This window comes from Meriones unguiculatus, chromosome 11, assembly GCF_030254825.1.
Source record: "Meriones unguiculatus strain TT.TT164.6M chromosome 11, Bangor_MerUng_6.1, whole genome shotgun sequence".
Lineage (NCBI taxonomy): Eukaryota > Metazoa > Chordata > Mammalia > Rodentia > Muridae > Meriones > Meriones unguiculatus.
Window position 1 is genome coordinate 109,894,932 of NC_083359.1, and position 27,136 is coordinate 109,922,067.

At 45.1% G+C, this 27,136-nt stretch overlaps 1 protein-coding gene across 1 annotated transcript in view; it reads right to left on the bottom strand.

The window, feature by feature from the left end:
* Window positions 1-551: 551 nt before the first annotated feature.
* Window positions 552-27,136, bottom strand: part of Ppp2r5a (protein phosphatase 2 regulatory subunit B'alpha) — a 46,131-nt gene continuing 19,546 nt past the window's right edge. Inside the window, exons 2-13 of the mRNA XM_060364926.1 lie at window positions 23,435-23,631; window positions 20,321-20,422; window positions 10,430-10,522; window positions 7,830-7,960; window positions 6,892-6,951; window positions 5,918-6,026; window positions 5,403-5,456; window positions 3,652-3,702; window positions 3,353-3,472; window positions 3,142-3,269; window positions 2,507-2,608; window positions 552-1,599 (exon numbers count right to left, since the gene is read on the bottom strand). Coding sequence (XP_060220909.1) covers window positions 1,467-1,599; window positions 2,507-2,608; window positions 3,142-3,269; window positions 3,353-3,472; window positions 3,652-3,702; window positions 5,403-5,456; window positions 5,918-6,026; window positions 6,892-6,951; window positions 7,830-7,960; window positions 10,430-10,522; window positions 20,321-20,422; window positions 23,435-23,631 — 1,280 coding nt within the window. The 3' untranslated portion in view covers window positions 552-1,466. The remainder of the gene's footprint in view (window positions 1,600-2,506; window positions 2,609-3,141; window positions 3,270-3,352; window positions 3,473-3,651; window positions 3,703-5,402; window positions 5,457-5,917; window positions 6,027-6,891; window positions 6,952-7,829; window positions 7,961-10,429; window positions 10,523-20,320; window positions 20,423-23,434; window positions 23,632-27,136) is intronic.

The following is a 27,136-nucleotide window of genomic DNA, read 5'->3' on the forward strand; positions in this document are numbered from 1 at the left end:
ATCTACCGAGACCTGCCTCGGTGAACACTGGAGCGTCACTCTCCTGTACTGTGAAAAGCTGCGCTGTTACAGTTGCTTTAGGTGGCTCAGCAGTGTTCCTGCCTACTCGGCGTGAAAACCACTTCACCTCCCGGAAAGGCAACCTGTGTGTTGTGGTGGGGCCGTCTGGGCTGAGAGCAGAGTGACCCTGGAATGCCCTCTGCTTGAAAACACAGCAAAAATCTAAGCCGCTGTGCTGCAAGGAACGTTCCAGGGCCAGAGGCCGCTGTGCCGGCGTTTACCAGGTGTCTACCGGACACCGGGCAACAATCCCCCAGCCCTTCGAGCTGCTGCTGCTGTCAGACTAGGAGACGCCCCACCCACTGACTTAATTAAAACTAGCTTTAATGTTAAACCTGTCCTAGAACACATGGGGATGGGAAGCGGGAGATCTGATGAAGGTTTTTAGACTGTTAATCCGTGGACCAGGAACATCCTAACTTTAATCAGAACATATGTACATTGTGGCAATTTTCTGCAAATATCTTCCAGATATAAAAGAGCAGATGACATAAGGCAAAATACAAACATAGACTTTATTAAATGCTGCTCAATCCCCAGTGAAGAGCTTTCATTATAAAACAGTTTCCACGCAACTGCAAGGCGGGAGGTTGGAATGGTACTGACAACAGGCGTGAGAGATACCTGACCAGGTAAGAACATACACGGCTTCTACACAGTCCGCTCAGAGGACCCTACTGCGCTTCCCAAAGTAAAGCCAGGCAGTGCCAGCGAGCAGCCTGCATCACACCGTGGGGACTGAGCCTCTGCCCTGCAGGCAGGCCCAGGTCGGGAGGACTGGCGAGGCCCTGCTCCAGCCTTGCGGAGGAATGGAGGCGAGGTGGGCCCAGGGTCCCCGCCTGTCTGCTCTGGTCACGCCCTGGGGTGCTGCTGCGGAAGGGGTACTGGGAACAGTCAGAGTTTTGGTTTGCTTCCCCCAGCTTTTAATACCGTGTGCTTCAGAAGCCTGGAAATGTAAGGTGCGCAAATCCAGAGGATGGCAGTGTTTGCCGAGGCTAGCCCTCAGCCCATCCCCTCTCTAGGAGGGGTGAGGGAAGGGCGACACCTCAGGTCATCTAACGGCGGTTCTTCCCTCCAGTGGAACCGAGGTCTGCAGCAGCGTGAAAGCACATGAGAAAAGGGAAAGGTCCAGAAGACGACTTGATCTATGTGCAGCACAATCAGCGTTCAAGTCGTGATTTCTCACTCCCACAGTCACCTCACTCAACACAGATAACGTGACGGAACTGATGACAAAGTTTACAGTACACCATGGCCATGACATAGCACAGGGCTACGCTCAGTCCGTGTTTCTCTCGCTTACGCTTGCCAGGAAGAACTGGCTAATTAGGTACACTGCCGAGGTTTGCTCTCAAGTTCCCGATGTTCCCAGAAGCGGACAGGCCCGCCTCCCGGGGGGCGGCTCTTCACTGGGCACTCGTGCTGCTGAGGAGACTGTGCACGCTGTAAGCACTGTTCTGTCTCTCCAGAGCCTTCTTCAGCTTCAGCTCTTCCAACTTCTTCCATAATTCTTCACGTTCCAATTCTTTCTTTTTCTCCCTGGAGAGAAACCAACAGTTTTAAACGGAAGCTCAGGGAAGCCACTGGTTGGCAGCTCTGGGGAAAGAGCATTTCCGTTCCTGTGGATGCAGGCCGTGTGCCACACGGTGCTGACTTGGTGTGGTCACTAGAGTAACACTGAGGCCCTGGGGGACAGGCCGAAGCCCCGCCCTTCCCACACCCACAGAGTGGCAGTCTTCTACCCACATGTCTGTTTATGTTCAAACTTTGATCTTTAAATGAGGAATTTGGGTAATTTGGGTACAGGATGAACATATAAACATGGGCTCTTATTTCTAGCTCTCTCTTTAAAGACTGTGGTAAAGTACAGCTGGGATACAAAGTAAATAACTTGTAATAAATAGTCATACACATAAACCAAAAATAGATCTTTAACATGAAAAAAAATAATCTGGTGACATGAACGTGAGTCATCTACATTTTCCCACACTCCTTTCTGTCTGCTGCTTTCTGGGCACAGGTCATCTTCATTTCTGTCTGACCTTTGTGAAGCTTTTGTTTGTTTGACAGTCTCGGCTATGCAGTCCTGGCCCTGAAGCCAGAGATCTGACTGGCATCTTAAGTCAAAGCTGTTACAGCGTATTTCTGAGGATCCGCAGCCCTGGAACTGCCAGACTTTCAGGAAGGCAGTATGGACAACAGTTTGTATACATTACAGTGTACATGCTACTAGACAGTGAAATCTTGCGTCTCAGCAAGAGCTCAATGGAAGACCACAACCTAACCATCACAGGAAAGTCACGCAGTGAGTCACTTTACCAGATAGTGGTTTAGTGCTCAGAGACTCTCAGATTATAATGTCTGATGCCTTCAGCGTAGACCCAATGACTAGGAGATGGACTTTTCTCATCTGAGTAACGTTGAAATATCAAAACACATCAAGTACCTCTGCCTCTCGGCTTTGTAGGAATTAGTAAGGTCATCAAAAAGCTTGCCGTTCATCTCCATGAGGGTCTTCAGCACGTTGTACACGAGAGCCACGATAGTCCTGAAAGAAAGAAGCCAGTTCTGGGTTAGAGGCCGGCAGCTCTCATCCCAGCGGGGCTGTGTCAGGTGGTGGGACTGAAGTCAGAAACGGCTCACAGGAGCCAGGGGTGAAGTGCGCACCGCCCCCCCCCCTCCACCCCCCACCCCCCCCCACCCACACGATATGCTTAGGTTTCATGCTAGCTAAGAACAGAATATTCTGGTCCTCTTCATCTGTGATTTGTAGTCTGTGGGCAGCATGGTAAGGAATGTCACAGAAGTTGGAGTGTGTGAACTCTATGCTTCCCTGCGGTCCTGGGCTCCAGAACACGAGCTGCTGCTGGCTCAGCCACACTGTTTCCACAGTGGCACTGGACCACATGTGGGTAAGACCGAGCTAAGGAACACTCACAGGCAGCGCTATACAACTGTGATGTTAACTATCGCAGAGGTTACAAATCTGTGCAGGTTCCACATGAATCAGCGCTGAGGCAAGAGACTGAGTTCAAGGCTAGCCCATGCAGTTTACACTGTTAAGATTAAAAAACAACTTACTGATTCCAGTGCTCTTTGGAAATTTTATACAGACTGGCAAACATGATTGGCAGAATTTTGTCAATATTGTCTTCAATCAAACTGAGGATGTATTCGTTGTTCCAGAAGAACAATGCTCTTTCTGCAACCTACGAAAGATATCAGAAATGCCAACGTTCCCAGGGAAGGGGGAGGCACAGAATCAGGATGGCCCAAAGGGGGAAGCCGGTACCTGAAAGTGAGAGCTGGAGACGCACTTGGAGATCTGCTTGAAGAGCGGCTCCTCGATTTTTTTGAACTGTGTTGGTTCAATGACATCTAAGATTTCTTCAATTTCTCCTAGAAACATCACCTAGGTTTTTAAAAAAAAAAAGTTCTCTTAGAAAATCTACAACAGCAGGCAACCTGTACACTAGGAACTGGGCAGGGCTCAGAGCTGCGTTACCCTGGCCCCTCCCTGTTCCTCCTACTCTGGAGTAGGTTAAGGCTACAAAGCTTGACTTGAATCCATTTATTTTTATTAACACCCACCTCTTTCTGACTGCATGTTTTTGGCCAAAATTTCAGCAGTCCTCTGATCACCTACAAAAACAACAACCAACAAAGGTGAGTTGAACTTCGTGCGTGGCTGTGCATGTCCATAATCCTAGCACTTGGGGGGCTGAGGCAGGAGAATTCCAAGTTCTAGACCAGCCTGGGATGCAGCCAGATGCTGTTTCACTCCCACTACTTAATCTCATTCTGAAGTAAAGCAGTCAGTACATGCAAATTCCTATTTCTCCTTAGCCTTGGGCACGGGACGGACCAGGCCCATCTCTAGATCCTTGACATAGATGAGCAGACAGCGACTTTCATGAAGGAGACCAACGCAAGTGGACAGTTCCAGCTGAGCTCTAGCCTCAGCTCGTGAGGGTGTGACCTAACAGCTTCTCATCAGCTGAACTTGTAAGTACACACCATAAAAGCCAGAGTTCCCAAATCATTTCATGACTGACAAAATCAAGGTACAACAAAACTTTAAAACAGTTAAATTTCAACAGGTAAATTTTACTGATCCTAGGAAATTTACTAAGATTAGCTTACTAAATTATAACATGAGTTAAAAAAAAACTAGAAATAGCAAAATGGTTCAATTCAGTAGGTTAGAAGGAAAAACAAACCTAAATGACCTTACAAACTCTAGCAGACACATTTAGTTATACTCTCTTTTTAAAGGTTGATTTATTTATTATTTATACACTGTTCTGCTGCATGTGTGCCTGCGCACCAGATCTCATCATAGACGGTTGTGAACCACTGTGTGGTTGCTGGGAGTTGAACTCAGGACCTTTGGAAAACCAACCAGTGCTCTTAACCTCTGAGCCGTCTCTCCAGCCCTAGTTACACTGTTTACCAAGTGGGAATCACTGAGGATTTACAGGTAGTCTCTTCAGTGCTTATGGTTTCGTGTGTATCACTGGGCTAATTCTGATTTACCCTTAGAATCTGTTTGCAGCTGTGATAGAGAAACTATGTCAAGACAGGGTTTCTCTGTGTAGCCTTGGCTGTTCTGGTACCCCCTCTGTAGAGCAGGCTGGCCTCGAACTCACAGAGATCCACCTGTCTCTGCCTCCAGAGTGCTGGGCTAAAGGCCTGTACCATCACTGCCCTGCAGGTCTCTACTTTTCAAGTGAAAGATGAATGCCATGCATATCCATTTTCAAGCACCCCTTGGGTTAGCCTGAAATAGATGAATTTCAACCCTTCAGCTTCAGTATTTATATTTGCACTCATTTTACTTAAGGTTACAATGGTTTGTATAGTTGGATGAGCTCAAAATCCCAGCATTTGGGAGGCTGAGACAGGAGCTCAGCAAGTCTGAGGCCAGTCCAGGCTAAATACAGTTCTGAACAAGGTAGGCCTGAAGGTCTGCCATGCCTCTGCGCCTTCTGTTCTCACCTGCCTCATCTCAACAACTATTACCTTTTCACTCTGCTAAGCCGGCAACCCAGACTGCTAAGGTGAGGAACATTTTCAGTCTTCTTATGCTTTCTGTCTGAACAGAACTCGAGGGATGGTTCTGGGACTTGGGGGTTTCATTGTAAGAGGTGACAGACAGGCTCCAGTGAGGCTGGCTAAGCCACACACTGTTAACCCACCACCTCCCGGCTGTGCTCCCCTCCCAGTCTCCCCACGGTTGCTTCTACTGTGTGACAACTGACTACGCGGGCCGCGATGAAATGCCACTGCTCAGACACGCACATGAACAGGAGACACGTGCGTGAGCAGGAGTGCGCACTTACAGGCTCTGTCAGCGTTGTGTCTTTCTCCAGGAACTGCACAACACAGTACGCCAGCTGAGGGGCAGAGGCGAGTGGAAGAGACGTTAGTGAGGGAACGGGATGACGGGACACTGTCACACTGACACACAACGTGCCTCCAGTGCTAACTGCAGTCTGAAGTGAATATAACAGCTCCAGACTCAACCTTGACACCCCGTCTAGTCTTCCGGACTGTATCTACACACACAGCATATGCTGACGTGACATTCAGGTCACAGTGACCACGGCCGTCCTGAGAGGTCAGACGCCATCTCCATCCGTGTGAGAGCCACGCAGGGTCACACACTAAGCGGTTTAGGCCCTAGACCTGACCATCCTCTCCACATCTAATGCACTAGTAATACACAAACTCCTAACCAAACGTGCCAAAGCAGACTCCATAATTACACACCAACCTAGCATCTTACTTTCTCTCAAGTTCTTTGCCTTTATGTTATCGGAAATACTCATTTCATTTGCAATTTTTCTGAAATTACCTGAGCATGAAACAAAGCCAATCCTTTTGCAGTATGCATAGGAATAAGAACCTTCATTAGAAATTGCTTATGTTCTGCTTTCAGTGGCAATGCAAAGCCATTGATGATACTAGAGGGAAGAAAAGGCAGGGGAGGGTTAAGTGGTCACTCTCTCTCCAAAGGCCACACATCTATAGCACACACGGCTGGATGCTTCGCGCCGAGCTGGAAGGCAGAACTGCTACTGCGTTCTGGCCCTCCAGCACATGTGAGCCGACACCTACAGAGCGCCACTTTAGCTCTGCGTTGCTGCCTTTAATTTTCCTCCCTAAAGCAACAGGGGAGGTTGTCTCAATGCTATTAGAATTTCCACACGATCAGTGAAGTGGGGAGTTTCTCCTACATTTTTGAATAATCTGGAATTAAGATAATTCTATCATCTATATATTATATAGATCATATCTATCTATATATCATATCTATATATTGTGAACAGAAAGGAAATGTGTCTATAAAACCAAAGAGTGAGGAGGCAGTGGTGGTGCACACCTTTGATCCCAGCACTGGGGAGGCAAGAGGCAGGGGAATTTCTTGAGTTTGAGGCCAGCATGGTCTACAGAGTGAGTTCTAAGACAGCCAGGGCTACACAAAGAAACCCTGTCTTGAAAACAAACAAAAAACCCCAAAGACTCTTCTAAAAGAACAGCTAGATTGGGAACAGCCTGTCCGTACTTGGGTAAGAATTCTTGTGTTGAGCCTTTGATGGAATGGCCTTCATCAGCTGGCAGCTGGGAAGAGCTGCCGAGGAAGAAGGCAGGGTAGACCTCATACGCAGTGGACCCTACGAAACCTGACACTGTCTTGTGCTCTTTGTCAGGGGCTGACGCGGCCCTGGCCTCTGGCACTGTGTTCTAAACTCAAGTAGGAAGGCATTTCAACTCCAGCTGTGCAGTACATAAAACGTTTGTTTACTTATCAACCCCACCCCAACCTACCTTCCTAATATTTCAAGGAGTTCAGCCACACCATTGAAATGTTCCGTTTCATATATAAACCTGAATTTGAAATAAAGACACATGTAATACCAACAGGCAAGAGGGTGAAGAGACCAAGCGAAGCACAGTGTGGGGGCTGGCACTGACTGGGGCACTCTGCTCACACCAGCTGTGTGTTCCAAGACAGGTCTCACGCCCGCCAGGCTGTCTTCCTGCCTACTCTGCAGCCAGCCGTGACCTTCTGACTATGCTGGCCACAGCTACAATGAGCCACACGCCAGCCCACATCCAAACATAACAAAGGCTCTAGTCCCAGAGTCACAGAAACCTCTGCTAAAGTGTGAGAACAGCAGCATCCTCTGGATTACTATATTTTACTTTTTATGTAAGAAAGATGGATTGCTCAAAGAAACCTTTTCAAAGGAGGAAACCACTACTCACAAAAGCCCAAGGACAAAGGGTCCATTTTGTCAATTGTTCAGAATTGTTCTAGGCTACCTAGTTTTCTACTAGCAGACAGTCTTTAAGGCAGATGATGGCGTGAGGGGGCACAGGGCAGCAGTGTTGAGGAGACGGGGTACTGACGGAAACCCCAGGGGACTCTCATCTCCCCCACTAGCCTGAAACCACGGGCACAATGTGAAATCTGATGTAGAGGAGATGTTTCACAAGTATTTAAATCATAGTCCATGTAGATTTTATTTAACTAGTTTTGTCAGATCGAAAGCATTTTTGCAGGGACTGGCTTAAATAGTGATTTTTTTTTTAAACAAAGTTCAGAGACAGTTTCTCAGCAATTCTTCCAACTCCAAGAGCACTGGCATCCCTGCCAACCACCGCCCTCGGCCATGCTGCTGACCTAGCAGGGGTCAATTAACCTAAAGGAGCCTGGTGAGAAAGAAGGCGGCAGGAGAAAGGTATTCTCAGTGACGGATTACCTGAGGAAAATGTTGTTAATCTGCTTCCTGATGAACGCTCTCAGTCCGAGAAACTTCCCGTAGATCCGATGCAGAACCGTCTTCAGGAAATCACGCTCTCTCGGATCTTCACTATCAAAAAGCTCCAGGAGCTTTAAGGAAAATCTGACAAATTACTTTTAAAAAATAATCGAGCTAAAACTGCTCTTTTTTTTCTAATTTTGATTCTAAGACTTAGCTATGAAATCTCTAACATTTTCTGCTAAATACTCTGCCTTCTTAGAGTTTATCCTTGCTAAGTAAATGAAACTAAGAAAAGCATGAATATTTTCACTAAATTCATCTTTATACATTGTCATTTTAAAGAATATAAAACACTTTTTAGACATAAAATTTTTTGGCCTTTCCAGTGACTTTAAGATTCTTTCCTAACATTATTTTTAGTGTTATGTTTAATGTTCTTTGGTAGTAAGTTAAAACTTGATATTTTTATTGGAGACAGGGACTCGTGAGGCCCACACAGGCCTTGAATTTTCAGTCGCCCTGCCTGCTGAGCACTGGTGTTTGGAGGGAGCCTGATGTGCACAGTGAGTTCCACAGCCCCAAGGTGAGACTGTCAAACAATGAGCCCTGTGCAGACATGCAGTCTCCAGAGTCGTGTGGCCTCTGCTCTCAGCTGCGGTGCTGGTAGACAGGCGGCTGACAGGCCCTGGGCCCCAGCAGACACTCCCTCAACTTCATTTTGTCTCTGATTATGTGTGCATTTCAAACCCAAGCAGATATCCTGAGGTGCTAGGTCACATTCACGTGCCCTAGACAAGTGACTTTCTTGTGGTTTGCACTCATTTCTGGCTAGGGTAAGGTATTGTGTGAGGCTCCAGCCAAAAATACTTCCAAAGCACTGGTTCTCATTATGAGAAATGGCTAGCCTTCTCCTTTAGCCTTAAATTCTTGTTTCTGATGTGGGTTTACTTTGAGAGATGATTTTGTGAGTTTGCGGCCAGCCTGGTCTACAGAGTGAGTCCAGGACAGCCAAGGCTACACAGAGAAACCCTGTCTCGGGGAAAAACATGCGAACTGTATTAAAGGGTCGCGGCACCAGGAAGGACGACACTGCTCTCGCTGAAATCCAGACTGTGCCCTTACTAGGTGTATGGCACCGGGTGTGGGCTCTCCCTCCAACAAGCATTTATGAAGTACTCAAGTGACAGGTTCACGGCACAGAAACAATGAGTACGTCTTAGTTGTCTTTGGAGATTCTCTGATTTGAACATAAATTTAAATTTTGCAGATTTCCCCCCACCAACTCTAACTAAATCAGTGCCTTGAAGGAGCAGAGCTGCAGGGCAGTAGCCAGAACTGTAAAAATCAGATAACTGCCTTGGCTTCCCAGATATTTTAGGAGTTTGGGGTGGAGGGTGGAGACTGGCTCCTGCTGTGCCAGGCCACGTTTCTCCTTGCTCCCTCAGACAAGCCCAGCAGTGTAAGTTCCAAGGCTCAGCAGCACTAAGGCAAGCTTCCCCTCAGCCTGCTGTCACCCTAAACAGCTTCATGTGTGCAGCTTCCCAGGGGCCTGAGGGTTCCACGGGTGAACCATCCAAGAAAGTAAATGTGCGTCACATGCAACATCCCCAGAGACCCAGGTTAGCTGGGCTGATGTCCTGCAGGCTGCTCTGCTCTGACATCGGGTCTTATGCAGTTCACGGAGGGCCCTTGAAGGGATAGGCAGGCAGTGCTGTTTACCACACATGAGCCGGGAACAGTTCTCGATCTGTCTTATCACCCTGGGCAACAACAGTGGTCTGAAAGGTCTTCAAAATGGAGTTTAATTGTGCTCTCAGCATCAAATTCCTAACAAGGGTCACGTATGATAATGGCTTTAACAGAGAAAATGGATAAAAATGGTCTACCTGACAGTTCTGTTTAGGGCCAGACGATTTCAAATGACTGAAAAGAGCCTGTTAAATTGTCTTAAAGGATCTGACAACACACAGATACATCCTTACAAGTTAATTGCAGTTAAGTTCCAGAACTAGAGGTGATACCAGTGTCTAAGCGCCACTAAGGCATTCCATGTGCTTAACACCTCCTCTCCTTCATGGTCCCATTTGATTTTACCTGTGGCTTGGGGGGAGGGGGGGTAGACTGTGGTGCTGAGGAGAGATGAGGACAGGCAACCAGGAAGCCATGCATAGCTTGATCACAATGTTTAAAACACACAAAGTTTACACAAAAGTTTCACCCTTAGATTCAATGGTCACCCCAAACTTTGAGGCACTGCATGAGGGGCAGTCTGACTAATTTCATTAGGTGCTCACCTGTGATTCAAAGCCCAACTTCTAAAAGCCACTTAAAAGAAAGTGTGTGTGTGTGTGTGCGCGTGCGTGTACAAACCTGAAGACCGCACCTGATCCCCTGAATTAACAGGTTTTCTGAGCTGCCTGACCTGCCTCTGGAAAAGCAGCAAGTGCTTTTGACCTGGTCATCTTGCCAACCCCTGGAAGCTGCTTATTTTGCTTGTCAGGAATAATTACCCAGTACTTTTAAGTGATTACTCTTAATGATGACTATTAATAAGCAGGCGCTAAAATACAAATGTGTGAGATCTAAGAGTCCCTTACCTGTTGTACAAACTTCTGATCGATGTATCGCTTTGCAATACTGGGCTGGAAATCAGGGCTCTCCAGGAATCTCAAGAAGAATTCATACACCAACTATGTGAGAAAGGAAATAAAGTCAAGATGATGCTATAAAATAATACTCTGAATTACAGTTCCTGTGTTTAAAAGAAAACTTCCTTACCAGCCTACGTTGGTAATTGTTTCTAAAAACAAAGTTTTCAAGAATCTTTGGCTTTTCATTAATGGGCTATTTATCAACTTTACAATTATCTGGGGTGAGGAAGTCAACTGATAAAAATGCCTCCACAAGACGGCCTGTAGGCAAGTCTGCGGGGCCTGTTCTGATTAGCGATGGATGTGGGTGGCATTATCCCCAGAAAAGTGGTCCTGGGGCATGTCAGAAAGGAAACTGAGCAAGGCGGCTTTGGCTTCAGTTCCTGATTCAGGCTGTGATGTGAAGTGAAGGGCAAATAACCCTCTCCCCAGTCTGTTCATGGCCCCGGTGTTCATCATAGCCACAGAGCCACAGTCTGAGGGATGTGGCTCTGCATCACTCACGGGGCGGCCGGGAACCAATCGTAGCACCCTGCAGTATGAGGTCACGTTCCTCCCCCAGTGCACATCTACCCACCTCAACTTCTCCCTAGGGTCCCATAAGCACAGGCTCAGAATCAGAGTTGGCAGTTTTGAAAACCAAGTCTTGCTCTTAAACTAGGGCTCAGCAGGTAACAGGGCTTGCTGCCAACCACTGCCGAGTCAGGATCAAGGTGGTGGGAGGTGAGGGAAAAATAGACTTCCACAGCTTGTCCCTCTGACCTCCACATGTATACACACACTCACAAATGTAAAAGCAGAGCAGGGAAAAAAGAAACTAAAGCAGTACAACTGGAGAGTAACAAACCAAACTACACGAGCCTGAGGAAGGAGCGTCCGCACAACAGAGCAAACATGGGAGTCATGTATCAAGACTCTCAACCATGAAAGCTGTATGACAGCCATGTGCACCTTACGACTGAGTCAGAATTACTAAATGATCACAGAGAAAGCACAGCTACAGCCTTCAAATAGGTGGGCGGTGACAGCATAAGTCTTTAATCCCGGCACTCAGGAGGCAGACTCAGGTGGACTCTGTGAGTTCAAAGCCAGCCTTATCCACAGAACAAGTTCCAGGATAGCCAGAGTGATTATACAAAGAAACAGTGTCTCAAGAAAACCAAAACAAAACCATAACCTAATAGCTGTTAAAGGTAAGAGAATAGCCTCAAGATACATCTTAACTTATAAACACAAACAGTATGTCAATTAAGCAACCTAAAATTCAAGTTGCTATAAACAAAAATGAAAACCCCAACCGTTCTATTTTATCAATAATGACGCAGGAGCCCGATGCTGGGGTGCAAACCTGCCTTAGAGGCAGAGAAAGCACCAGCTGACCTTCCTTCTCAGCTCAGGTCTGGATGGAAAAAACCCAAAAGGCTCACTAGCTCAGCTGACAGCCCAGGAGCAAAAGGCTAAAAAAACCCAAGGCCAAAGGCTTGCTAGCTCAAAACTCCAAAGGCCAGGAAGCAGAGACACTGAAGCCTAAGCTAAAGCCAGAGCTTGAACTAAAAGCCCTTTCTTCTTCTCCGCGCTGTCTTAAACACCCCTCAACTCAGAGTCCCTCCTACTCTTTATCCCTGTCAGCTGGTTTCTTGCTTGACCTAGGGTTAACTTTAGTAAATCCTGTGTGCAAAAAGTTCTTGGATTAAAGGTGTGTGATAGGGCTGAGCCACATCAATCAAGAAACAGGGTTTTAGAGTTCACAGTTTTAGGGTTCACAACAGGATCAAATATCCTGCAACATATAAGAGAATTAGATCCCCAAGTAAAAGGTCACTTACACCTTTTACACTTAGGGGTCTGGGAAGATGGCTCGATGGGCAAATCTCTCACCCAGAAGTGTGAGGACTGGAATTTGGATCCTCAGCACCTATATGAGAGACTGGACAGGGTCTGGACAGCTCAGCAGTTAGATTTCAGAGGAGCAGAGTTCTGTTCCCAGTACCTGCAGCGGCAGCTCATAATTGCCAGGAACTACAGCTTCAGGGGTCTGATGCCCTCTTCTGGCCCCAGTGGGCACCAGTAATCATGTGTGTATCTCTCTCTCTCTCTCTCTCTCTCTCTCTCTCTCTCTCTCTCACAAACACACACACACACACACACACACACACACACACACGCTCCATCCTAAAAAAAAAAAAAAAGGTAGGCAGGTGTGGTGGCCCACTTGTAATCACAGCACTTGGAAGTAGAGGCAGGTGGATCTCTGTGAGTTCAAAGCCTGGTCTACACAGTACATTCCAGGCCAACCAGGGCTACCCAGTGAGACCATGTCTCAAAAAAAAGTTTAAATGCACCTTTACTCATCTAGGTACAGGGAGCAGAGTTTATTTGGTTGAGACAGGTATACCTAATTTTGATGTTAATTATGCATTAAGAACATAATAAAAATTTTGCTCTGGGGCACAAGCACACCAGAACATGGGTCTGGGATGCTCCGCTGACAGCGTGACTCATTTGTGCCCGTTCCCCTGGTGCACACTGGGGCAGGGAGCTATGCATGGCGTGAGCAGGAATAAGCACCACACCGCTCAGAAGCTCATCCAACTAACCAGGGGAGTGAGGGCACACACAAAGCCCCGAGGCACAGACGGAGCGCCGCGGACAGCCGAAAAGCAGCCTTCCAGGTGCAGGATGGAGTCGGCAGGAAAGGCTCTGAGAAGGCCACAGAACCTGAGCCGTACACTCCCTTTGATTTGGAAAACACAGGAGGCTTTTACAGAAGGGCAGCGTGTATCTTGAGATGGAGACCTCAGGGTAAGGGCTGGTGGGTGGAATCGCAGCCTCGGCTCCTCCAGCACTTTCTTAAGCATTCAAGCTGTTCAGGGAAACAGCGTATGCCTTGGGAGACTGAGCTGACACCAAGCCCAGATTCCTAAGCCAGTATGTGGTTGGACAATGTGCTGTTCCTAACTGCATGTTTTATTTTTAATTGGATAATTACTTTACGTGTGTGGGTGGTTCTGCCTGCATGTCTGTGCACCATGTGTGTGTAATGCCCAAAGTGACCGGAAGAGGGTGCGACATGAACCTGGAACTGGAGTGTGCTGTTAGTTGTTGGGACACACACCTCTGTAAGAGCAGCCAGTGTCTCTGCTTCTGGGTTACCTCACTCAGGATGATCTTTTCTAGTTCCTACCACTTGCCTGCAAATTTCATGATTTCCTTGTTTTTAATTGCTGAGTAGTATTCCACTGTGTAAATGTACCACAGTTTCTGTATCCATTCCTCCATTGATGGACATCTGGGTTGTTTCCAGGTTCTGGCTATTACAAATAAAGCTGCTATGAACATGGTTGAGCAAATGTCCTTGTTGTGTACTTGAGCATCTTTTGGATATATGCCTAGGAGGGGTATAGCTGGATCTTGAGGAAGCGCTATTCCCAATTGTCTGAGAAAGTGCCAGATTGATTTCCAGAGTGGTTGTACAAGTTTACATTCCCACCAGTAGAAAGACACACATGGTATATACTCACTTATAAATGAATATTAGACATATAATATAGGATAAACCATACTAAAATCTGTACACATAAAGAAGCTAAGCAAGAAGGAGGACCCTGGGTAAATCCTCATTCAGAAAGGCAAACGAGATGGACATCATAAGAAGGAGAAAACAAGGAACAGGACAGGAGCTTACCACAGAGGGCCTCTGAAAGACACTACCCTGCAGGGTATCAAAGCAGATGCTGAGACTCATAACCAAACTTTGGGCAGAGTGCAGGGAATCTTATGAAAGAAGGGGGAGATAGAAAGACCTGGAGGGGACAGGAGCTCCACAAGGAGAGCAATAGAACCAAAAAATCTGGCACACGGGTCTTTTCTGAGACTGATATTCCAAACAAGACCCATGCATGGAGATAACCTATAACCCCTGCACAGATGTAGCCCATGGCAGCTCAGTCTCCAAGTGGGTTCCCTAGTAATGGGAACAGGGGCTGTCTCTGACATAAACTCAGTGGCTGGCTCTTTGATCACCTCCTCCTGAAGGGGGCTAGCCTTACCAGGCCACAGAGGAAGACAATGCAGCCCAGTCCTGATGAGACTTGATAGGCTAGGTCAGAGGGAAGGGGAGGATTTCCTCTCTCAGTGGACTTGGGGAGGGGCAAGGGAGGAGAAGAGGGAGGGAGGGTGGGATTAGGAGGGGATGAGGGAGGGGGTCACAGCTGGGATCCAAAATGAATAAACTGTAATAAAAAAATTAATTAAATTTTAAAAAGAACAGCCAGTGTCACCTCTTAACTGCCAAGCCATCTCTCCAGACGCCTAATTTCTTAAGTAGTTTTCATCTACATAATTCCCCTGACTAGTGCAGATTAGCAAATACCTGCCGACAGGAGCTAATTTAACAGCACTGACAACATGACGAAGGTTTATTAACACACGTGAACAAGTATTGCAGACAGGAGGGAGAGACCATTGGCCTACAGACCTGACAGTCTTCAGAATGTCACAGTAAGATGTTTCCATGAAATGAAGCTTGTCCCCAGAGCCGCTCTACATTTCTTGTCCTACATCATTTCAGACCTTTCACATCTGACAAAGGATGTTTACCATTATTTCTGGGCGCACACTGTAAAACCTGCAGTTATGGTGTTAGGGGGAGGCTTAGTGGTTACTCTCTTTACTCCTGAGGTTGGAAGAGCACAGCAGATGTTCAATGAGTATTTACTAGCTATACAAAAACACAGTGATGAGACTGTTTCTGGGCAGTTACTGAAGTTTGTCTATGTCCATGTGACGAATTATAATTTGTTTTTAAGAGTCTTAAAGCACACTTCAGTAATGGCATTAGTAAAACGACAGACTTCACACGTTTGTTACAAGGCTGTGTAAGTACACACCCTACACCCTAAAGACAAGAGGTACATAAAAGAAAGAACCTGGGGGTAATCTTGCTGTACTCAGTCAATGGCTCATGTAGCCCAGGCTGGCTCTGAAAGCAAAATATAACTGATAATGACTGTGAACTTCAAAAGGCTCCACCCCCACCTCCTGAGCGCTGGGGTACAAACTGACTTGGGGCTCCATGCATGCTAGGCACACACTCTGCCAAGTGAGCTGCAGTCCAGCTCCACTGTGCTACTCGGTTCTGAAATGCCTTCCCGAAGTTACCCCAGTAAAATCAGAAAGTTCCATTCTTCATCACTAAAAAGATACAGGTCCATGGGGGCTCACAGAGACGGAAGCACCAACCAAAGAGCATACGTGGTCTGGACCTAGGCCCCTGACCCAGTATACCTGACGGGCATCTTGGTCTTCATGTGGTATCCATAATAAGGGGAGCAGGGGCTGTGTCTGACAGAGACTCTGTTGCCTGCTTTGGGCTTACTTCCCCTTAGTGGGGCTGCTTTGCCAGGATGCTCTCCGTCCTGGTGTGACTTGATGTGCTAGAATGGGTGATACATAAAAGAAAGAACCTGTGTGTGTGTGTGTGTGTGTGTGTGTGTGTGTGTGTGTCTCCTTTTCTAAGCAGGGGAGAGGGGGAAGGGAAAGAAGGTGGGAGGGTAGGGCCAGCCAAAGGAGGGAGGAACTGCATTTGGAATGTAAAGTGAATAAATAAATACTTAAAAAAATACAGGTCCAGTAGAAAACAGTACAAATACTAAAGAATCTGAAAATAAGACCTATATAGGAAGCTAATGAAATTGGAAACATCTGACCCAGAGAAGAAAGGATGACTGAGAAGCAATTTTAAAGAGTATAGGTTTACAAAAGGCCCTTTACAAGGAGTATGGTGATGAGCTTTCCAAGTTCTGTTAACAGGAAAGTGATGTGAAGGAGTTTTAAAGGATTGTTCCATGAAAGAAATCAGGAGGAGGAGCAACTATATATTACATATATGTTATATATGTTAGCCCGGACTATATATTATACCAGACAGTTTACAGAACACTGCCTGGGCACAGAGAGCAACAAGAGAAGCCCAGTTTCCTATCAATACTTCCCTCTCAATATCTGAGAAAGCAAGGCCAAGACTCTGTTAAGTATGTCCAGCCTGGATGCTCTCTCTCTCTGCTCCTTCATTCATCAACAAATATGCCAAACTGGACAGAGAGAAACCCAAGCGGCCTCACTCTAACAGAGAACTGCAGGCAACAGAGGAAAGCTAGGAGTGGGAGAGGCGGGCCTCCCCAGGAAGAGCACACCATTGTCCAGTGCTAAATGGTCAGCCCTGGAACTACACACAGGTAACATATGTACTCAACAACATGAGTTAATAATGTTGAGTCACTGTGATGAAAAAAGCCATAGATTTGAAGGAGTGGGGAAGGTTAGCAGAGGGGAGGGCTTAAGGGAGAAACGTTACAATTGAATATAATTTCAAAACTAAACAACTACAAAAATGTGCTGGACATGGTGGCAAACACTTGTATCTAGCTACTAAGGAAGCTGAGACAAATCATCACTGAGCCCAAGAGTTCAAAACCAGCCTGGGCAGCACAGCAGGCCTCCCCTGCCACATATGGAGATCAGCAAAAAATCACTAGTAGAGCCTACTTGCAACTAAAATGTTCATGAGTTAATCTCTAAGGCACAAAAGGAACCTTCTGTTGACAGCTTTTTCCAGCACGGTAGCTTTCCAAGACGTAACTGTTCTATTCCATCATAAAACCTGCTTAAGATGTGACTACAGCACCCTGGAGACATACAGTAGCTTCAGACAGCCCCCAAACATCTAATCGCCAAATCTAAATGCTATACCAAATATCAGAAACTCAAGAAATTAGAATTGTAGACATACACAAAGCACAGATGAATGAAAATCGCTTGCATGCCTGTGCAGTCTGAATGTGTCTTGGGTGAGAACCCATTTTAAAGGGAGAGAGAATCGTGTTTTGCTTGTGTGAGAGCACACATACTTGTGGAAGACACAAGTCACTGCTCAGTGTTATCCTCTGTTGTTATTCTAACTACACTTACTTATGTGTGCATGCATGATGCTGAGCGGGCCACCGCACATGGGTGGCGGTCAGGAGAGAATCTTGAAGGAGCCAGTTCTCTTCTTCCACCATGTGAGTCTTGGGATCTGAACTCAAGTCTGCACGCTTGCATAACAGGCATTCGCCAACTGAGTCACCCCAGCTCCCAGGAGCCCGGTTTTTGAATGACACTTATTTACTGTTAATTTGTCAATTTCTGTGTGTGAACGTGTGTGTACACATGGCGTGCTCAGTTAGAGGACAACCTGTGGACTGGCTCTCTCTTCACCACAGGGTTATGGGACTGAACACATCACCAGGCCTGATGGCATGTGCTTTTCTCTGCTGAGCAATCTCACCAGCCCCAGAAACTGTGTCTTGACAGCAATTACCATCTCCTAAAATGTTAGGAACCATTTCTGTCAGGGAATGTAAATGGAGCCTCAAGTTATACAAGGGAAAATGGAAAACACACTGTTTACTTGGCTGAATTTCTTATGTTAATTTATATGAGTATATAAGAATATTCTGATGGGAAAATCTGTCTTTGCTTTTAAAATTTCAAAAACTAAGTCTTTTCCAAAGACTTTCCAACTATACATAATAATAAAAGTAACATCCATTAATGAGAATTTCATGCTTTAAAAACCCTCCTATTCTTAAATACAGTACCACTAATTTTATACCAACTATAGCAGAAAATTTCAGATGAACTTGTGCTCAATTTTATTAAAAAAATAACTCAAGGGACTGGCATGGTGGTATATACCTTTAATCCTAGCACTTAAAAGGCACGAAGCAGGCAGATCTCTATGAGTTCAAGGCCAGCCTAGTCAACATAGCAAGCTTTAGATTAGCCAGGGCTATATAACTGAGAGAGCCTACCTTCAAACAGAACAAAACAACAAATCTAGCACCTCCAACTAAAAGTATGTAGATTCAAAGAAACAAAGAGGCTAGCAGTAAAAGAATGGAGAATGTAAGTCACGTTAACAGCAGCCAAAAGCTGGACTGGCTGTACTAATAACAGACAACCTAACTCCAAATAAGGACAAAGAACACTCTGTAATGCTAAGGCCAATCCATGAGGAAGACACAGCTATAAACATAAACAGGTGCCTATCAACCAGGTCCCAAAACACATGATGTAAAAACTCACAGAAATGTAAAGGCAATTCAACGTATGGTGATTCAATACCCCCCTCTTTCTCTCCTCTCTCTCTCTCTCTCTCTCTCTCTCTCTCTCTCTCTCTCTCTCTCGGCTGTTCTGGACTCCCTCTGTAGACCAGACTGGCCTCAAACTCACAGAGATCCACCTGCCTCTGCCTCCCTGGGATCACAGGCAAGCACCACTGTGCCTGACTCAAAACCTTTCTTTCAATGAACAGAACAGATCAGCAAGTAATGAAAGACTTGACATTATAAAGCAGGTAGGTCCACAGACTGCATGGCCTAGTCTGCATGGCTCCATGTCCACTCAGCAGCACACAGCCTTGACAAGCACAAGTACACACGTAATGTTCTCCAGGACACACTGCACACTGCCATAAACTCCACAAAAACTAAAATCATGCAATACATATTCTCTAAACAAGGAAAATCATGTGGGAAATTAGAAAGTATTTTAGATGAATAAAAACAACACAAACATTATAGCTTATCGGAAACAAATGTTCAAACAAAACTTACATAGGAATGTGTTAGCAGCGCTGGTTGTACAGCCAAAAAGATAAAACAACTTTAATATGAAATAACTGATAAATGGACTTTAAAAAAGCATATCTATAAATGAGAACACAGCCAGGCGTGGCGGCACACGCCTTTAATCTCAGCACTCTAGGAGGCAGAGGCAGGAGATCTCTGTGAGTGCGAGGCGAACCTGGTCTACAAAGCGAGTCCAGGACAGCCAAGGCTACACAGAGAAACCCTGTCTTGAAAAACCAAACTAAAACAAAAAATCCCTAGTATTATTAAGCTGCAAAAGGTAATGATTTATGCTACAACATGGATGAATCTTGAAAATGCTAAACTACGTAAAGAAACCAAGACATAAAAAGCCACATATTATGATTCCATGTATACAAAAGATCCAACTAGGTAAGAAAACCAATAGACACAAGATATTTTGAATGTTTGTTCTGTGCTATGAGATGGGAAACAGAGAGGTGACAAGATTGTATCCATCTGTGTTGATGAAGGCTCTGGAGCCTGAAGGTGACTGAGCTTATACAGTAATGGCACTTACACAGTTCTCTAAACCAACCTAATGCCACCTTAAAATATTAAGATAATATTTTATCTTAATGAGGTGTATTTTATCACTGGGCATGGTGGCATTCCTTTAATCCCAGCACTCAGCAGGTGGATCTCTGTGAGTTCAAGGCTAGCTTGGTCTACATAGTGAGTTCCAATCCAGCCAGGGCTACACTGAGACTGTCTCAAAAGAACCAAACTTTACTTTTAGAAAACAAAATAATGTTAAGAAAATGCAGTCAAATTAAATATATTTTTTTGTCTGTAAAAAAAATGTGTCACTTATTTACTTTGTGTTTGTGAATGGGGGGTGTGAGTCACACCTGGAGTCTGGAGGTCAGATGACAATTGCAGGGTCAGCTCTCTCGCCCACCATACGACTGACTTGGTCCTCAGGCTTGGCGGTGTGTGCCCTTTCCCACTGCAACACCTCAGTGGCCCACATGTTTGTTTTGGGGACAGGTCTTGAGCTCTTATCTTCCCTGCCTCAGCCTCCCGGGAGCTAGGGTCACAGCCGCATGACATGCGCACGTTAAAAGTTAAATCTTAAAGAACCCTCGGAACCAGCAGACTACGGAAATATGGACACTATGTAACACAGAATTCCAGTACATACCTGTATGTGAGGCCAAGAGGCTTCAAGTGTGGGCTCATCCTCTTCAGGGTCAAAATCTGGATTATCACTTGGAGGAAGGGTGCGGAAGATGTTAGCACTGATCTGAAAAGAAATTAAATTTGGATTCACGTCCTTTGTTATATAATTGAATTAAAAAATGAACAATAAAACATTCTAACACCATTTTTTTAACAGAAAAAAAAACATACAGCTATAAATTTAGCTCAGGTCTATGAATCTTCAAGATATGAAGGGCAGGGATCTCTCTGTGAAGTAGCTAACTTCCTTACACCAAGCAACTGATGGTGCAGATACCTCCAAATGCTTCCACACCAGCTGTTCTTTCTGAGTTCTACTTGAAATAAAGAGTTCAGGGGAGAGGAGAGAGGGGAGCCTGGGCAAGAGGCAAAACAACCAACTGCCTCTGTCTTGAATCATCCTTCTCCAGTTCCTCCCAAACCCTAACTCAGCCGTGTTCTACACCTGTAACATGAACACTCTCCTTGTTACTAGTTATTAAACCTTATGATGGTGTAACTCTAGGTTTCAAAACGCTGAGATATGACACTTTAAAAACACAAATCACTCTGAAACAAGGAAGTGCTCTGGCATTCATTTTAAAGTCAGTGACAGTGCTGTTGTACTTTATCCTTTCGCACTGGGCACACTGGGCGTGGTGGGGCGGGGCACAGCTTAACCCAGCAGAGGGTCTACAGCCAGCCACCCCCTCGATATAGTCACCCCTTCACTACAGCCACCCCCTTACGAGCTCAGCCTTAGACTTCACTAAACTATCTGGTCTGTTCTATCTCGTTGGAAGAATTAGGCTGGGTTTAACAGCATACACCTTTAATCCTAGTTCTCTGGAGGCAGAGGCAGGCAAATGTCTGAGTTAGAGGCCAGTGAGTTCTAGAAAGCAAAAAGAATTGTGAGTTGGGACTACAGTGTAGACTTTGCTGTAGAGAAAAGGATATCTGTGGTTATTTAGGTCCTGGCTGACACAGATGATGCAAAGGAGGAAATTATTTATTGGGTTTTTGCTGTTGTTTGCTTTTTTGTGTTGTTTTTGGTTTTTTTGTTTGTTTGTTTGGTTTGGTTATTTAAAACAGGGTTTCTCTGTATATTCTTGGCTGTTCTGGACTCACTTTGTAGAGCAGGCTGGCCTCAAACTCACAGGGATCCGCCTGCCTCTGCCTAGAGCGAGAGATGGCTGTAACGAGGGACTGTGACTGCAGTGAGAGACGACTGTTTGAAGCAAACTGCTTCGCTATGTGCCAGCAACTGATGGGCATCCGCCTCACAGAGAACGGCAGCAAGTCTCCCGACTGCCACTAGTGAAGTGAGAAGTTAACCTTGAAATCACCAATAAAATACCCTGTGACAAATGTCCAGAAGCATGTCAAAAGAAATGTTGATCAGATGGCCCAAACACTTACCTAGAAACTAGCACAGAAATTAAAAACAAGGAAACACACATCTTTTCACTTGTATAAAGAGACTGAATGCCAGAACAATATTTAGAGAATTCTAGAGTAACCAATATCTTATCAACTTTATAAAAGAGTGTCTTCCACTGGAATTTCAAAAATATTTCAATAAAAATCACTGGAAATCAGTCAACAGAAGGCAATAAAACTCTTGAAATTTTAATAATAAAATAAAAATAAAAAAGGAAGTTCATCGGTATTTAAGATTTACATTCTCTTTTACTATCTGTGGGAGTTTATTCTGATTAATGTTCTTTCCATAGCCAATCTTTAAAAACAAACAAAGAACCACTAAGACATTAATTTCTGTTCTTAGAAATATAACACAAATTCCTAAGTTCCTTTGACAGGTCTTCAAAAATCATACAAAGAAAACCCAACTAATTTACTAGGGGCAAATATGTTTTTCCTAAATCCATTTTATTCTTCTCCTAGAGCATGTATAGGCTGTTGGTTCTTCTGTCCTGGTGTAGTTTAAATTATGCTCTCAGTGATTCTAACCATTCCCTTTCAACTGTTTTATCTCATTAGTGTGGGAGAAAAGGCAAGTTACAAATGCTGGACCAATTTCCACGGCTGAAGCATCATCCTAAACAACCTCACTGCATAAAGATGGCAACAATTTATTTTTGCACATGAGATATCCCATAGTATATATATACAGGCTGAGTGCTCCTTGTCTAAAATGCCCTGGACTTTGCTTACCTGTACACTGCTATGATGAGGTACCCGGGCATCTAAACATGAGACCTGTTTATCACATACTGTCAATATTTTTAGTTCACCTGTTTGGACTTTAAAGTCAGGTGTGAAATTTTCCACTTGTGGAGTCATGTCAGTGCTCAAATGTTTTTGCCTCAGATTTCTGGCTTCCAACTGAGGAGGCCTGACAGGAAGTACTACTAACTCCTGATGGGTTACAACTACTACATGAGGATCCCTAATCACTGCCCACAGGCTCTTTCACTGTCTTCTCTGCCCTTTAATCCCCAGGAACTACTTGCTCAGACATTACCTATCATCTGTACAGATGAATTTACACTGCTTTCTGTGTCTTTTCTTTTCCTTTCACTCTTTTTTTTTTTTTTTTGGAGACAAGGTCTCATTGTTTTTTGTTTTCTTTATAATGATTTCAGTTTTAGTTACATGTGTCTGTGCAGGTGCGTGCACCTAAGTGCGGGTGCCAGAAGCCGGAGGCAGCCCTGCTGGAGCTATACACAGGCAACGAGCTGCAGATATGGTGTTGGGAACCCAACTCCAGAGGTCCTAGGCAAGAGCACTATTCCTGAGCCTACATCTTTCTCCTAAGTTTGAGATCTGCACTATCCAATAAGGTATGCAGGAGCCACAGTAACTAGGAACTTCTCAGACTCCTATAGAGAAAGGAGCCCCTCCCCCCCTTCAAGACGGACTCTCCTGATGCTTCCCTGGCTGTCCTGGAAATCACTATGTAGCCAGGCTGACGTATGACTCCCAGAGATCGTCTGCCTCAGTCTCTGAGGTGTGCCGCAATGCCAGGCCCCAGCAGGATGTTTTGAGAAGATTCTTTTCGGCGTGTCAGTTACTGAACATACACCTCAGATCTTTGAACTTACATAAATCTGAGGAATAGAATCTAGAGGCTTACCATTTTTACTATATCAGAATACGCTGATTCAACAATTACACCACGATTAGTTGAAACATACTCAACCAGTTCATTCAGGGTTGCTCTTTTAACTTCTTTGCTCTTCAAGTCTGAAACAGAGTCCATGAAATCAAACAGCACACAGCACTGCTGTAGCTTCTGGCAGAAAAGCTCCTGCTGCTCGTTTGACGTGGCATCTACAAACAGAAAGAGAAAAACTCTGAATAGAGAAACACGAGTGCTACTTTTGTGTTCTTTAAATATAACTTGTAGAAGTTATTTGCACGCATGCAATCCTCTAGGTGACTGAGTGGTAGATCCAGGTGTCTGTCATTTCTGCAGGGCTGTTCTTGCTGCCCACAACAGGTCAGCGAACATTACCGATTCTAACAGCAGTCATATCTCTTGTGACTACCCCAATTATTTCAGATGCTTATCATCCCTCATCTAGATTCTGCCACAGCAGACTAATCGTTCATAACTAATTATTCATTTGATTTGTTACCCAAGCTTCTTAAAAAGTTGAAACTCCCGTAAGAAAATCAATAATTCAGGAAGGAAGCCTCGGAGTCCCATCACGGTGCAGCCGCCTTGGCGGAGCACAACACGAGCCAGCGTGCCCACCCACCCTGGTGGGCTGCAGCCCTCAGGCTTCTGAAGAGCACGCCTGCATCCTAAGCCCACAAGAGCCATCTCCCTACATTACTGTCCTGGAAACCCTACTCACTGGTTCCATTCTGGCCTCAGTCTGGGGTTTCCCAACAGAACTGAAATAACCCACCTTACCCTACAGCACTTTAGCTGTGGATCTCTGCAGCAGTTTTTGTGCTGGATAGAAACTGTATCTTGTGTTTTTATACTCCTAATCCAGGAGGTCCCCCAAAGCAGAAATCAAGTGTTAACTGGTTCCACCCACCAATTCGTCTCTTTCCTCTAACCCCCAGCATAGAGCCTAGCACAGAAATAAGTATTTGCCTTCTGTCTGTTACAAAAACAAGGGACATTACATCGACCCTAACAAATGTATTACAGCTTTTTGTTTTTAGCATTACAACACTTAAACTCTGGACTTCATAATCTGTCCACAGGAACCCGCCAGCCACTTACTTGTCTAAGTCTTTTGAACTTCCGTGGTTAAATTTCTAAGATCATATATCTAAAAGCTGATGCTTAGGCTCATACTATGTAAAATTATTTCTCCATCCAAAACCAGTACCTATTTTATGTAAATACACAGAAAAGATCTTCAAAAAGATTAAACTCTCACTACGGGTACCTGCATGTGGGTGTGTGTGCATGAGTATGAGTGTACATGTAGGGGTTGTGTGTCCTCGTGATTGGGTGTGGGTGCATGTGTGTGGGTATACATGTAGGGGCCGAGATTGATGTCAGATGTCTTTCTCAATCAATTTCTACCTTGTTTTTGAGTCAGGACTTTCACTGAGCCAGGAACTTGGTACTTGTCCATCTGTCTGACCAGACAGCCCCAGGAGCCTCTGATCTCTGCCTCCTCAGCGTTGGGAATACAGGTGCCTGACTTCTGTCTGTGGAAATCTAGCTCTGTCCTCATCACTTCAGGGCCCACCCTGAGCTATCCTCCCAGCCCCCTGTACTTTTCTGCTGTGGGAGTTATAAGGACAGCATGATTTCCATGACTGCTGGATGAGTGATGAAAGTCAAAAAATAGAGTTTGTATTTGCTCTAACAGCCATCTGTGGCTGAAAGTGCCTGAGACAGTTCTATGTCCACAGAGGTCATTGCCTGTTCTGTCCGAGAGCCAGCATGGGCCTCTGTGACACAAAGTAAGTAACATTTTTACTACCGTTTTAGTAGTCAAGCTCGTATGGAATTACTCTGAAGTGGGCATATTTTAAGATATCTTTTTTAAGCATCATTAAATTTGCAGCCGTGTATCATAAGAGTCATCTGTGCTCTGGATAGTGAGAACAAAGAAGACCTGACTCACATAGCCAGCAGCCAGGCCAACCACCCTCCTTCCTCCCAAAACACCAGCAGGTGTCCACCAGTGGAATCCGCTCCAGCTAGGCTAAGGCAGTGGCGTCTGAGTGGCCTTTTTCTTAAATCTTTTGGAGATTCCTGTTAAATGGTTAATTTCAATTAATAAATGATATTTCCTAACACTGTACCAAATTCATTAGTTTGAAAGACTAGAAGATAAGACATCTTTGTTTTTTGTAAGCTTTTAGCATGTTGAACTTTCTGGAACAATATGATGTATTATCCATTCAAGCCGCTGAAGATGACCCCATTCTAAGAACCCTTTCTCAACTCCTAGTTCTCTCAACTATTCAAACACAGCTCTGCCCTTACTCAGGTCGCTATCTCTACCACATCTTGCGCTTGTGTGTCTGTGATACTGGGGATGACACAGTAGTCATACGCGCTAGGCAAGTGCTCTACTACTGACCTAACCCCAGCTCTGTACTGCATCTTTATAATTAATATGATTCCATTATAATGACGACTTGAGTGTAACAGGCCATCGTTAGAAGCTGATGGTTTTAACAGTCTTAACAGTATTTTTTAGTATTTTTCTCCCTGATGTTGAAATGAACACAAATTCACGCTTTATCCGCTTCTACATGTAATTACCATCTAAGTCCTGTTCTCTCCTCCCACTTCCACAAGTGGGCCAGTTTTCTCCTCAGTCTATAAAAGCCATGCCTCCCATTCAAAACCTTAGCCAGGAGCGGCTCGCTCCCTTCACCCCTTAGAGACGATGGAGGGGGTTTCTGACAGAGGCCAGCCTCTGTCTATCATAATGCTGTTTATCTACTGCAAACAGTTACGGTTTGAACGTGCAATGTTCCCCACAAGCCCATGGGGTGAACTGTTGGTTCCCAGCTGGTTGGTGGCACTTTGGTGGCCAATGGAAAGTTCAGAAGGTAAGCCTAGCTGGAGGAAACAGGTCCTGGGGCACGCCTCTGAAAAGTATAACAGCTTCCTGTCCACCCGCGGTGAAGAAGCTCCAGCTCCACACGATTCTGTTCTGCCCAAGATCACCAGCTGAAAAGAAAACCCTTCTTCCTTCATTTGTACCCGGTGCTTTTGTCCGAGCAATGAGAAAACTAACATTGATGGATAAATTCCCTTTTAATATAGATTCAATCAATTCTGTTCCTCTAGACAACCCCAATACAAGGGGAATAAAATATGTACGTACGACATTCTTTGTGTGAAAGAATCTAGGCTGGCTTCATTTTTGGCTATTGTGACTAGCATAGTGTGTAAGTTATCTCTGTAACATGCTGACCTAAGAGTCCTTTGGACATCCACCAAGAGTGGAGGAGCTGGGCTCTAGGGCAGGCCTATTCTTAGCTGTTAGAGAACTCCCACAGTCATTTCCAGTGGCTGCCCAGCATGCCTTCCCTAGCGGTACCTTGCTGGCATCTGTCTTCTTGCTAGCCGTCCGGCATGGGTGAGGCAGGCTCTCACGACAGTTTTAATTTGCAAGTTCTAATGGCTAAGGATAGTCAACACTTTTAAAGTACTACTGGCCATTTTATTTCTTATATCGAGAACTATTTGGCTATTAGTTCATTTACTGACTGGATAATTTATATGTGTTAAATTTTTGCAGCTTTCTTTATATATTTGGACAAATCCCTGGTCTGATGAGTAGACAGCCAAGATTCAAGATGGCCCTGTTCAGTAAGCTGTCTCTGAAATGTTTCCTTTGCT